This window comes from Oncorhynchus keta, chromosome 12 (genome assembly GCF_023373465.1).
Source record: "Oncorhynchus keta strain PuntledgeMale-10-30-2019 chromosome 12, Oket_V2, whole genome shotgun sequence".
Classification (NCBI taxonomy): Eukaryota; Metazoa; Chordata; class Actinopteri; order Salmoniformes; family Salmonidae; genus Oncorhynchus; species Oncorhynchus keta.
The window spans coordinates 47,154,274-47,168,072 of NC_068432.1; the positions used below are offsets into that span (position 1 = coordinate 47,154,274).

General features: G+C 49.9%; 1 protein-coding gene across 1 annotated transcript in view; it reads right to left on the reverse strand.

The window, feature by feature from the left end:
* Positions 1–13,799, reverse strand: part of ctif (CBP80/20-dependent translation initiation factor) — a 210,761-nt gene that overhangs the window by 29,971 nt on the left and 166,991 nt on the right. The window contains exons 8-10 of the mRNA XM_052458739.1: positions 7,892–8,255; positions 7,035–7,781; positions 3,746–4,045 (exon numbers count right to left, since the gene is read on the reverse strand). Coding sequence (XP_052314699.1) covers positions 3,746–4,045; positions 7,035–7,781; positions 7,892–8,255 — 1,411 coding nt within the window. The remainder of the gene's footprint in view (positions 1–3,745; positions 4,046–7,034; positions 7,782–7,891; positions 8,256–13,799) is intronic.

Here is a 13,799-nt window from a genome sequence, read left to right on the forward strand (position 1 = left end):
TAAAAACTGGGTCTGGGAAGCAGAGAATCTGTTGGGAATGAATGATTCCGCCATAGAAAGACACGGAGACAATAAACAAATTTAAAAATAGTTTTGAGCGAGAGAGCGAGACACATATCTGGTTGGGTTATAGGGTGGCAGCCTTGGCTGTACAACTCGATTCTGTTTGTCAATGAGGAGGTACAGGTGGTAATTGGTTCTGACAGATCTCCTACACACAGCTGTATGGTACAGTACCAGTACAGTGGTGGGACAGTCAAATGCAGGTTTATAAAATCCAAGTAATGCTCATGTCTTAGTGGGCAAAACATTTGCATAAAAAGACTAACCGTTGTGGGTGTTGCATGTTAACAGAACTAATGGATAATAACTACACTTTATATCAACTTGACAATGACAGAGTTCAGCATGAAACAATCTAATGTAAGAGTTAAACAACCTGTGCAGAGGTGTATACAGATCTAAGGTTAATGGCCACTATGCATTTATACAGACATGACATAAGAAGGGAGATATAGATGCTTAACATGAAATGCTCCTGTAGATGACAGAGAAACTGAAACGTGACACCAGGGTGAGGAAACAAGCATAGCACCCGCTTCCTAAAAGACAGGTACGGGCACTTAGCAACCAGCCGACAAAACCAAACCACCGCCTGGCTACACACAGAATGACCACTGTAGGGGGAGAGGAGAGGGGGAGAGGAGAAGGAGACTAGAGAGGGGGGAGTGAGAGGGGGAGAGGAGAGTGAGAGGGTAGAGAGGAAGGGGAGTGGAGGGTAGAGGAGGGAGAGAGTGAAAGGGGGCAAGGAGAAGGGGAGTGATTGGGAGAAGGAGGGTAGAGAGGGGGAGTGAGAGGGGGAGAGGAGGGTAAAGAGGGAGTGGGAGTGAGAGGGTGAGAGGGGTAGTGGGGGAAGAGGAGGGTAGAGAAGGGGAGTGAGAGGGAGAGAGGAGGGTAAAGAGGGAGTGGGAGTGAGAGGGGTAGTGGGGGGAGAGGAGGGTAGAGAAGGGGAGTGAGAGGGGGAGAGGAGGGTAGAAGGGGAGAGGGAGAGTGGAGGAGAGGAGGGAGAGTGGAGGAGAGAAGGGGGAGTGAGAGGGGGAGAGGAGGGGAGTGAGAGGGGGAGAGATTGGGAGAAGGAGGGTAGAGAGGGGGAGTGAGAGGGGGAGAGATTGGGAGAAGGAGGGTAGAGAGGGGGAGTGAGAAGGTAGAGAGGGAAAGGAGGGAGGGGAGAGGAGAAGGGGAGTGATTGGGAGGAGGGAAGAGAGGCGGGAGTGAGGTGGAGAGGAGGGTAAAGAGGGGAGTGAGAGGGTGAGTGAGGGTAGAGAGGGGTAATGTGGGGAGACAGAGGGGGAGAGGAGGGTAGAGAAGGGGGAGGGGAGAGGAGAGGGGGAGTGAGGGGGTAGAAGGGGAGGGGAGAGGAGAGGGGGAGTGAGGGGGTAGAAGGGGAGGGGAGAGGAGAGGGGGGAGTGAGGGGGTAGAGGGGAGGGGAGAGGAGAGGGGGAGTGAGGGGGTAGAGGGAGAGGGGAGAAGAGGAGTGATTGGGAGGAGTGTAGAGAAGAGGGGGAGAGGAGGGTTTAAAGAGTGGAGATTTGGCACCATATCCATCAGCAACAAGCCATTTGAGGAGCCATACTCTGCTTAGATCTGTGTCCCAAATGGCACCCATCACAAAGTCCTGACCTCAATCCCAGAAAGAATGTGTGGTCATTACTGAGAAAGTGTGTGTGAGCAAGGAGGCCTACAAACCTGACTCAGTTACACCAGCTCTATCAGGAGGAATGGGCCAAAATTCACCCGAATTATTGTGGGAAGCTTGTGGAAGGCTACCCGAAACGTTTGACCCAAGTTAGACAATTTAAAGGCAATGCTACCAAAAACTAATTGAATGCATGTAAACTGTAGACTGACCCACTGGGAATGTGATGAAAGAAAGAAAAGCTGAAATAAATCTCTCTCTACTATTATTCTGACATTTCACATTCTTAAAATAAAGAGGTGATCCTAACTGACCTAAAACAGGTATTTTTTTACTAGGATTAAATGTCAGGAATTGTGAAAAACTGAGTTTAAATGTATTTGTCTAAGGTGTATGTCAACTTCCGACTTCAACTGTATCTTTCAGCACTTGACTTACAGTGCATTCCGAAAGTATTCAGGCCCCTTGACTTTTTCCACATTTTGTTACATTACAGTCTTATTCTAAAATGGATTAAATTGTTTTTTTTTCCTTCATCAATCTACACACAATACCCCATAATGACAAAGCAAAAACTGGTTTTTAGAAATGTTTGCAAATTTATTGAAGCACCTTTGGCAGCGATAATAGCCTCGAGTCTTCTTGGGTATGACGATACAAGCTTGGCACTAGAGGTCGACCGATTAATTAGGGCCGATTAAAAGTTTTCATAACAATCGGAAATCGGCATTTATGAATACCGATTTTTGCCGATTATATTGCAACCCACGAGTAGACTGCGTGACCACCTGTTACGCGAGTGCCGAAAGGAGCCAAGGTAAGTTGCTAGCTAGCATTGAACATATCTTATAAAAAATAATCAATTTTAACATAATCACTAGCTAACTACACATGGTTGATGATATTACTAGTTTAACTAGCTTGTCCTGCGTTGCATATAGTCGATGCGGTGCCTGTTAATTTATCATCATCGAATCACAGCCTAATTCAACTTCGCCAAACGGGTGATGATTTAACAAGCGCATTCGCGAAAAAAGCACCGTCGTTGCACCAATGTACCTGACCATAAACATAAACGCCTTTCTTAAAATCAATACACAAGTATATATTTTTAAACCTGCATATTTAGTTACCATTACCTGCAAACATGAATTTATTTTAACTAGGTAAATTGTGTAACTTCCCTTGCGTTCTGTGCAATAGAGTCAGGGTATATGCAGCAGTTTGGGCCGCCTGGCTCGTTGCGCACTGTGTTTAGACCATTTCTTCCTAACAAAGACTAATTAATTTGCCAGAATTGTACATAATTATGACATAACATTGAAGGTTGTACAATGTAACAGCAACATTTAGACTAATGGATGCCACCCGTTAGATAACATACAGAACGGTTCCATATTTCACTGAAAGAATAAACGTCTTGTTTTCGAAATGATAGTTTCCGGATTTGACCATATTAATGACCAACGGCAGGTATTTCTGTGCGTTTATTCTATTATAACTAAGTCTATGATTTGATAGAGCAGTCTGACCGAGAGGTGGTAGGGCAGCAGCAGGCTCATAAGCATTCATTCAAACAGCACTTTCCTGTGTTTGCCAGCAGCTCTTAGCAATGCTTGAGCATTGCTTCAAGCCTATCAACTCCCGAGATTAGGCTGGCAATACTAAAGTGCCTATAAGAACATCCAATAATCAAAGGTATATGAAATACAAAAGGCCTGATTGGTGGAGTGCTGCAGGGATGGCTGTCCTTCTGGAAGGTTCTCCCCATCTCCACAGAGGAACTCTGGAGCTCTGTTAGAGTGACCATTGGGTTCTTGATCACCTCCCTTCATTGGGTTCATGATCGCTGGGCAGCCAGCTCTAGGAAGAGTCTTGGTGGTTCATTAGCTGTCACATTTACCCCACAGCCACTGACAATTATGACCATCCACACCTAAACACTGAGATAGTGACTGTGTGTGACTGGTGTCGGACGGACGGACGGACAGACAGACAGACAGGAATGCATGCACGCACACACCCCCCTCCCTCACCCTCTCCTCTCACCTGTAACATATTGAGCAGTAGTGACCTAAACTTGGTCCCCTCCACCATGAACAGGGCCATCTTGTCACAGAGCCTTGCAGCAGTAGCAGCAAAGCTCCTGTCGCTGAGGGCCTTGTCATAGATGGTGCTGACTATCTGGGCCAGGGTCTCCTCTGACTGGGTGGAGCTCTGGGCCTCCTCCATGAAGGAGCTGAGCTGGCTGTCCACTCCGGCTCTGTTGCTCCTCATGCTGTTCAGGATCTCCAGCAGGCGGTGCATGCGGCTCCGCTGGGGCCCGACCGGAGACACCACCGCCTCCTCCTGGAGAACAAGCAGAATAAAATAAATCCTGATCAATGGAGAATCACAGCCTTTCAGTCTGGAGCTCATCTTAATTGTGTCTGGGACTCTGCCTGGTCATAAAACCCCCAGCTTTGTTATCATGTATTTGAGCTGACATATGAACACGCATGGTGCCTTTCTCTGCTCAATAGATGTTTAACCAAACCGCTTACACAGGAAGTGAAACCCCTGAGAGAGGAAATATGGTTTGACAACAGATACAGGATATGACATCATCAATATGCTTCTTAACACCGTGTCAGTGAGTCTACAGGGGAGGGTCAGGGTATTGTCACCGTAAAACGCAGCACACAGAGCTAGCCTTAATGAGGAGCAGGCTACAATGCAGGGGGTAGAGCCAACCCTGGCCGTGTTTTTGATGTAACCAACCTGGAAGACCAGGTAGGTTGAATATAGGCAATCACTGAACTGACCAATTAGCTCAGTTGGTGAGGTGTGGGGCCTAGGTGAAACAGTACATGCTGCATTTCCAGGAACAGGGTTGTCTACCTCTGCTATAATGGTCTTATTCATTTGGCATCAAATGAAAGAAAGTTTCCTGAATCAGGTACTACCTGGAATTATTCAATTAGAAGCGCAGTTTTCGTTCTATGTTGCAAACAGTTTTGCTACGGTGTGCCTTAATGAATACAACCCTGAACCCCAAACGTGACAGGGATCTGACTGTGGATAATGTCCCATGTTTCCTCCCATTTAGGTAAATTCCTGTCTCTGGTCTCGTTCCAAATTGCACGTTATTCCTTATATAGTGCACTACTTGACTAGAGCCTATAGTCAAAAGGAGTGCACTACATAGGGAGCAGGCTTCCATCTGAGCCTCAGCCTGTGTTTGAAGCAGTCTGTTAATCTCTGTCTGGTTGTCGCAGGCTGTAAGGGGGAGAGGAGCGGCCGCGCCTTAGATACTTAGGTTAAGAACTAAACAGAGTAATGAGTCATGAGTCATGCATGCTACAAGAGAAGTTGACCCACGACATCAGAGTCTACAGACAAGCCTTCACTGTTTGTTTATGTTTAACCCCCTGTTTCATGATATCCAATTGCGATTCAATTTCAATCTTGTCTCATCGTTCCTACTCCCCAACGGGCTCGGAAGAGGTGAAGGTTGAGTCATGCGTCCTCTGACACGACACAAGGAGTCAGCCCGCCACAAGGAGTCAGCCTGCAGGCGCCCGGCACGACACAAGGGTTCGCTAGAGCGCGATGAGCCAAGTAAAGCCCCACCGGCCAAACCCTCCCCTAACCCGGACGACACTGGGCCAAACCCTCCCCTAACCCGGACGACACTGGGCCAAACCTTCCCCTAACCCAGACGACACTGGGCCAAACCCTCCCCTAACCCGGACGACACTGGGCCAAACCCTCCCCTAACCCAGACGACACTAGGCCAAACCCTCCCCTAACCCGGACGACACTGGGCCAAACCCTCCCCTAACCCAGACGACACTGGGCCAAACCCTCCCCTAACCCGGACGACACTGGGCCAAACCCTCCCCTAACCCGGACGACACTGGGCCAAACCCTCCCCTAACCCGGACGACACTGGGCCAAACCCTCCCCTAACCCGGACGACACTGGACCAAACCCTCCCCTAACCCGGACGACACTGGACCAAACCCTCCCCTAACCCGGACGACACTGGACCAAACCCTCCCCTAACCCGGACGACACTGGGCCAAACCCTCCCCTAACCCAGACGACACTGGGCCAAACCCTCCCCTAACCCAGACGACACTGGGCCAAACCCTGTCGTAACCCAGACGACACTGGGCCAAACCCTCCCCTAACCCAGACGACACTGGGCCAAACCCCCCTAACCCGGACGACACTGGGCCAAACCCTCCCCTAACCCAGACGACACTGGGCCAAACCCTCCCCTAACCCGGACGACACTGGACCAAACCCTCCCCTAACCCAGACGACACTGGGCCAAACCCTCCCCTAACCCGGACGACACTGGGCCAAACCCTCCCCTAACCCAGACGACACTGGGCCAAACCCTCACGACACTGGGCCAAACCCTCCCCTAACCCGGACGACACTGGGCCAAACCCTCCCCTAACCCAGACGACACTAGGCCAAACCCTCCCCTAACCCGGACGACACTGGGCCAAACCCTGCCCTAACCCAGACGACACTGGGCCAAACCCTCCCCTAACCCGGAAGACACTGGACCAAACCCTCCCCTAACCCGGACGACACTGGACCAAACCCTCCCCTAACCCAGACGACATTGGGCCAAACCCTCCCTAACCCGGACGACACTGGACCAAACCCTCCCCTAACCCGGACGACACTGGACCAAACCCTCCCCTAACCCAGACGACACTGGGCCAAACCCTCCCCTAACCCGGACGACACTGGGCCAAACCCTCCCCTAACCCAGACGACACTGGGCCAAACCCTCCCCTAACCCAGACGACACTGGGCCAAACCCTCCCCTAACCCAGACGACACTGGGCCAAACCCTCCCCTAACCCGGACGACACTGGGCCAAACCCTCCCCTAACCCGGACGACACTGGGCCAAACCCTCCCCTAACCCAGACGACACTGGGCCAAACCCTCCCCTAACCCAGACGACACTGGGCCAATTGTGCGCTTTATGGGACTCTCGGTCACGGCCGGTTGTGACACAGCCTGGGATCGAACCAGAGTCTGTAGTGACGCCTCAAACACTGCGATGCAGTGCCTTGCGCCGCTCGGGATGCCCCCACTGTTATTTAATGAATTAGAAAGTTGCACCCCCACCTACCAAACAGACTCAGCAACCCATGTGTGTGTGTGTGTGTGTGTGTGTATATGAATGTGTATTCATCTAAAATGATTACTGTGTGCATGTTTGTGTGTGTGTTTATGCATGTGTGTCGAAAGGGGAGGGCGTGGCCATGGCCTGCCTAAGACTGATGGTGATTGGCAGATAGATAAGACAGTAAAGATATTTAGTTTACCTTATCTTTTAGCCTCCTCCTCAGCCTCTCCTTGGATGACTGCAGCAGGCTGACTTTAGGGCCCTCGTCCAGCTGGCTGTCCCTGTGCTTGTCACTCCCCGTCGGGCTCTGGCCCTTCTCCTGGCCCCCAGGCTGGCTGGGAAGCCCCTCACTGGGGCCGCTGGAGCTCTCTGTCTCCAGCCTGGTGCTGGTCTCCTCTGCCTTCACATTCTTTGTCTCTTTGGTGTTTCTGAGTGGTGCCCCCCCTCGGTCCCCGTCTCCCGTTGTGGTTGCCCCCCTCGGTCCCCGTCTCCCGTTGTGGTTGCCCCCCCCCTGTCCCCGTCTCCCGTTGTGGTTGCCCCCCCTCGGTCCCCGTCTCCCTTTGTGGTCACACCCCCTCTGTCCCCGTCTCCCGTTGTGGTTGCCCCCCCTCGGTCCCCGTCTCCCTTTGTGGTCGCACCCCCTCTGTCCCTGTCTCCCGTTGTGGTTGCCCTGTCCCTGTCTCCCATTGGTGCCCCCCCCCTGTCCCTGTCTCCCGTTGGTGCCCCCCCTCTGTCCCCGTCTCCCGTTGGTGCCCCCCCCCTGTCCCTGTCTCCCGTTGGTGCCCCCCCTCTGTCCCTGTCTCCCGTTGGTGCCCCCCCTCTGTCCCTGTCTCCCGTTGGTGCCCCCCCTCTGTCCCTGTCTCCCGTGGGTGCCCCCCCTCTGTCCCTGTCTCCCGTGGGTGCCCCCCCTCTGTCCCTGTCTCCCGTGGGTGCCCCCCCTCTGTCCCTGTCTCCCGTGGGTGCCCCCCCTCTGTCCCTGTCTCCCGTGGGTGCCCCCCCTCTGTCCCTGTCTCCCGTTGGTGCCCCCCCTCGTTCCCTGTCTCCCGTTGTGGTTGCCCCCCTGTCCCTGTCACCTGCCGGGCCCCCTTGCCCCTGCAGTCCCTGTCCTACCCCCTGCCCCTTCTGGTTGTGGTGCCAGCGGCGATTCTGGCTATAGCCGTGGTGGGGAGGTCCCTGACGCTGCCCTCCGTGGCCCTGGAACTGTTGCCCGTGGCTACCTCCACGCTGTCCTCCCTGCTGCTGCTGTTGGTCACGAGGGTATCTACCATGACCCCCCGACCCGGGCTGCTGCTGGTCATTCTGTTGATGATTGACCGGTTGTTGTTGAGATGGAGGTTGTTGTCGTTGTGGCGACTGCTGCTGAGGATTCTGGGTCTTCCTGTCTCCTCCTCCTCCCGGAGGTCTCTGCTGCTGCTGTCTCCTGTAATGAGAGGAGCAGGGGGAAGGGGGGGGTAAGGGTTCTGTTACCCACATGGCAAAGCGTGACGCGATGACGCTACTCTGCCTGGCAAGCCTGAACCAAGCCAGCCACCCCTGTCAGAGTACCATGGCTGAATCCACACCCATCTGTTCTGTTCAGCTCTGTGACATCATCACTTCCTCTCTCTGTCGGTTCTCTGTTGACCGTCTATTGTAACAGTCCCACTCTCTCAGTCTGCCTGTTCAACACGCCTGGTCTCCCCGACACAGATCTATCAGCCTAGTGGTCACTGCTTTCAGATAGGACAGACACTAATGATAGAACCCGACACCACATACACTAATGATAGAACCCGACACCACAGACACTAATGATAGAACCCAACACCAGACACTAATGATAGAACCCGACACCACAGACACTAATGATAGAACCCAACACCAGACACTAATGATAGAACCCAACACCACAGACACTAATGATAGAACCCAACACCACAGACACTAATGATAGAACCCAACACCACAGACACTAATGATAGAACCCAACACCACAGACACTAATGATAGAACCCAACACCAGACACTAATGATAGAACCCAACACCACATACACTAATGATAGAACCCAACACCACAGACACTAATGATAGAACCCAACACCACAGACACTAATGATAGAACCCAACACCACAGACACTAATGATAGAACCCAACACCACAGACACTAATGATAGAACCCAACACCAGACACTAATGATAGAACCCAACACCACATACACTAATGATAGAACACCAGACACTAATGATAGAACACCACACACTAATGATAGAACACCACACACTAATGATAGAACACCACAGACACTAATGATAGAACACCAGACACTAATGATAGAACACCACAGACACTAATGATAGAACACCACAGACACTAATGATAGAACCCAACACCAGACACTAATGATAGAACACAACACCACAGACACTAATGATAGAACCCAACACCACAGACACTAATGATAGAACCCAACACCACAGACACTAATGATAGAACCCAACACCAGACACTAATGATAGAACCCAACACCACATACACTAATGATAGAACCCAACACCACAGACACTAATGATAGAACCCAACACCACAGACACTAATGATAGAACCCAACACCACAGACACTAATGATAGAACCCAACACCACAGACACTAATGATAGAACCCAACACCACATACACTAATGATAGAACACCACAGACACTAATGATAGAACACCACACACTAATGATAGAACACCACAGACACTAATGATAGAACACCACAGACACTAATGATAGAACACCACAGACACTAATGATAGAACACCAGACACTAATGATAGAACACCACAGACACTAATGATATAACACCACAGACACTAATGATAGAACCCAACACCACAGACACTAATGATAGAACCCAACACCACAGACACTAATGATAGAACCCAACACCACAGACACTAATGATAGAACCCAACACCACAGACACTAATGATAGAACCCAACACCACAGACACTAATGATAGAACCCAACACCACAGACACTAATGATAGAACCCAACACCACAGACACTAATGATAGAACCCAACACCAGACACTAATGATAGAACCCAACACCACAGACACTAATGATAGAACCCACCACCACAGACACTAATGATAGAACCCAACACCAGACACTAATGATAGAACCCAACACCACATACACTAATGATAGAACACCACAGACACTAATGATAGAACACCACAGACAATAATGAAATAACACCACCGACACTAATGATAGAACACCACAGACACTAATGATATAACACCAGACACTAATGATAGAACCCGACACCAGACACTAATGATATAACACCAGACAATAATGATAGAACCCGACACCAGACACTAATGATAGAACCCGACACCAGACACTAATGATATAACACCACAGACACTAATGATATAACACCACAGACACTAATGATAGAACCCAACACCACAGACACTAATGATAGAACCCAACACCACAGACACTAATGATAGAACCCAACACCACAGACACTAATGATAGAACCCAACACCACAGACACTAAGGATAGAACCCAACACCACAGACACTAATGATAGAACCCAACACCACAGACACTAATGATAGAACCCAACACCACAGACACTAATGATAGAACCCAACACCACAGACACTAATGATAGAACCCAACACCACAGACACTAATGATAGAACCCAACACCACAGACACTAATGATATAACACCACAGACACTAATGATAGAACCCAACACCACAGACACTAATGATAGAACCCAACACCACAGACACTAATGATAGAACCCAACACCACAGACACTAAGGATAGAACCCAACACCACAGACACTAATGATAGAACCCAACACCACAGACACTAATGATAGAACCCAACACCACAGACACTAATGATAGAACCCAACACCACAGACACTAATGATATAACACCACAGACACCAATGATAGAACCCAACACCACAGACACTAATGATATAACACCACAGACACTAATGATAGAACCCAACACCACAGACACTAATGATAGAACCCAACACCACAGACACTAATGATAGAACCCAACACCACAGACACTAATGATAGAACCCAACACCACAGACACTAATGATATAACACCACAGACACCAATGATAGAACCCAACACCACAGACACTAATGATAGAACACCACAGACACTAATGATAGAACCCAACACCACAGACACTAATGATAGAACCCAACACCACAGATAGGTCTTAAGCGATGACGAGGAGGCCTGTTTGTTTATATAAACAGTAGGTGCGTCCCCATGTGACGTGGGTCTTCACTAGATGACTGACGCAACAGGATTAGGAACATTTCCTGCTGTTATCTTCATTAGTCTCAGTCCAACTGGCCCTTTACATTACATGTCTGTTTGGGGTCTAATAGCATGTCGTCTTTCAGGTATCAACCCGTTGACTGAAATATATCAGTTTACAGTATGACATTCAACTGAAAAAATGACTTTTTAAACATGCCTTTAATTATTATGATTATTTTTTAAACTATCAAACCATCCTTAACGGCACTCAAACATTCTAACCCTTCAGGCCTAAACAACACCATCCAATATATCTGATCTTTCTACTGCTCGTCTTTAAATTCACCAGCGCGCCCACTCTATAGAGATATGGAAAACATGAAGCAGACCAATCCAATCGCACATCAATTCTCTCTCCTTCTCTTTAAACATGGGCCAGCCAGGATGTAGCCTGTGTTTCCAGTACTGCAGTGATATACAGCCAGCCAGTCTGTCTGTTTCCAGTACTGCAGTGATATACAGCCAGCCAGTCTGTCTGTTTCCAGTACTGCAGTGATATACAGCCAGCCAGCCTGTCTGTTTCCAGTACTGCAGTGATATACAGCCAGTCAGCCAGTCTGTTTCCAGTACTGCAGTGATATACAGCCAGTCAGCCAGTCTGTTTCCAGTACTGCAGTGATATGTAACAAGTCAGCCAGTCAGCCAGTCTGTCTGTTTCCAGAACTGCAGTGATATGTAACAAGTCAGTCAGTCTGTCTGTTTCCAGTACTGCAGTGATATGTAACAAGTCAGCCAGTCTGTCTGTTTCCAGTGCTGCAGTGATATGTAACAAGTCAGTCAAGTCAGTCTGTTTCCAGAACTGCAGTGATATGTAACAAGTCAGCCAGTCAGCCAGTCTGTCTGTTTCCAGAACTGCAGTGATATGTAACAAGTCAGCCAGTCAGTCTGTTTCCAGAACTGCAGTGATATGTAACAAGTCAGCCAGTCTGTCTGTTTCCAGAACTGCAGTGATATGTAACAAGTCAGCCAGTCAGTCTGTTTCCAGTACTGCAGTGATATGTAACAAGTCAGCCAAGTCTGTCTGTTTCCAGAACTGCAGTGATATGTAACAAGTCAGCCAGTCAGCCAGTCTGTTTCCAGTACTGCAGTGATATGTAACAAGTCAGCCAGTCAGTCTGTTTCCAGTACTGCAGTGATATGTAACAAGTCAGCCAGTCAGTCAGTCTGTCTGTTTCCAGAACTGCAGTGATATATAACAAGTCAGCCAGTCAGTCTGTTTCCAGTGCTGCAGTGATATGTAACAAGTCAGCCAGTCAGTCTGTTTCCAGTACTGCAGTGATATGTAACAAGTCAGCCAGTCTGTCTGTTTCCAGAACTGCAGTGATATATAACAAGTCAGCCAGTCAGTCTGTTTCCAGTGCTGCAGTGATATGTAACAAGTCAGCCAGTCTGTCTGTTTCCAGAACTGCAATGATATGTAACAAGTCAGTCAGCCAGTCAGTCTGTTTCCAGTACTGAAGTGATATGTAACAAGTCAGCCAGTCTGCCTGTTTTTCCAGTGCTGCAGTGATATACAGCCAGCCAGCCAGTCAACCTACCTGTGTTTCTAGTGCTGCATTGCCACTGCCTACCGTTCCCCCATGACCTTCATTCCATTCTCTAGGGGAGCCGGCTCCCTACGCGGCCGGCTCCTACACGGCATCTACAGCTTTTGATGAGTAGACCATTAGTATAATATTCTGGGTGCTCAGTCCTCTGCTCTGCTACCGTGTTATGTTTCTCTGGGCTATTTCTGCCATTACGGGGCTAGGCAGCACCCAGAGCTATGTTAGCGTAGCCTAGCGTAGAGGGGAGTTTCTGCCATTACGGGCCTAGGCAGCACCCAGAGCTATGTTAGCGTAGCCTAGCGTAGAGGGGAGTTTCTGCCATTACGGGGCTAGGCAGCACCCAGAGCTATGTTAGCGTAGCCTAGCGTAGAGGGGCGTTTCTGCCATTACGGGGCTAGGCAGCACCCAGAGCTATGTTAGCGTAGCCTAGCGTAGAGGAGGGGCGTTTCTGCCATTACGGGGCTAGGCAGCACCCAGAGCTATGTTAGCGTAGCCTAGCGTAGAGGGGCGTTTCTGCCATTACGGGGCTAGGCAGCACCCAGAACTATGTTAGCGTAGCCTAGCGTAGAGGAGGGGAGTTTCTGCCATTACGGGGCTAGGCAGCACCCAGAGCTATGTTAGCGTAGCCTAGCGTAGAGGGGAGTTTCTGCCATTACGGGGCTAGGCAGCACCCAGAGCTATGTTAGCGTAGCCTAGCGTAGAGGGGCGTTTCTGCCATTACGGGGCTAGGCAGCACCCAGAGCTATGTTAGCGTAGCCTAGCGTAGAGGAGGGGCGTTTCTGCCATTACGGGGCTAGGCAGCACCCAGAGCTATGTTAGCGTAGCCTAGCGTAGAGGGGCGTTTCTGCCATTACGGGGCTAGGCAGCACCCAGAACTATGTTAGCGTAGCCTAGCGTAGAGGAGGGGATTTTCTGCCATTACGGGGCTAGGCAGCACACAGAGCTATGTTAGCGTAGCCTAGCGTAGAGGGGAGTTTCTGCCATTACGGGGCTAGGCAGCACCCAGAGCTATGTTAGCGTAGCCTAGCGTAGAGGAGGGGCGTTTCTGTCATTACGGGGCTAGGC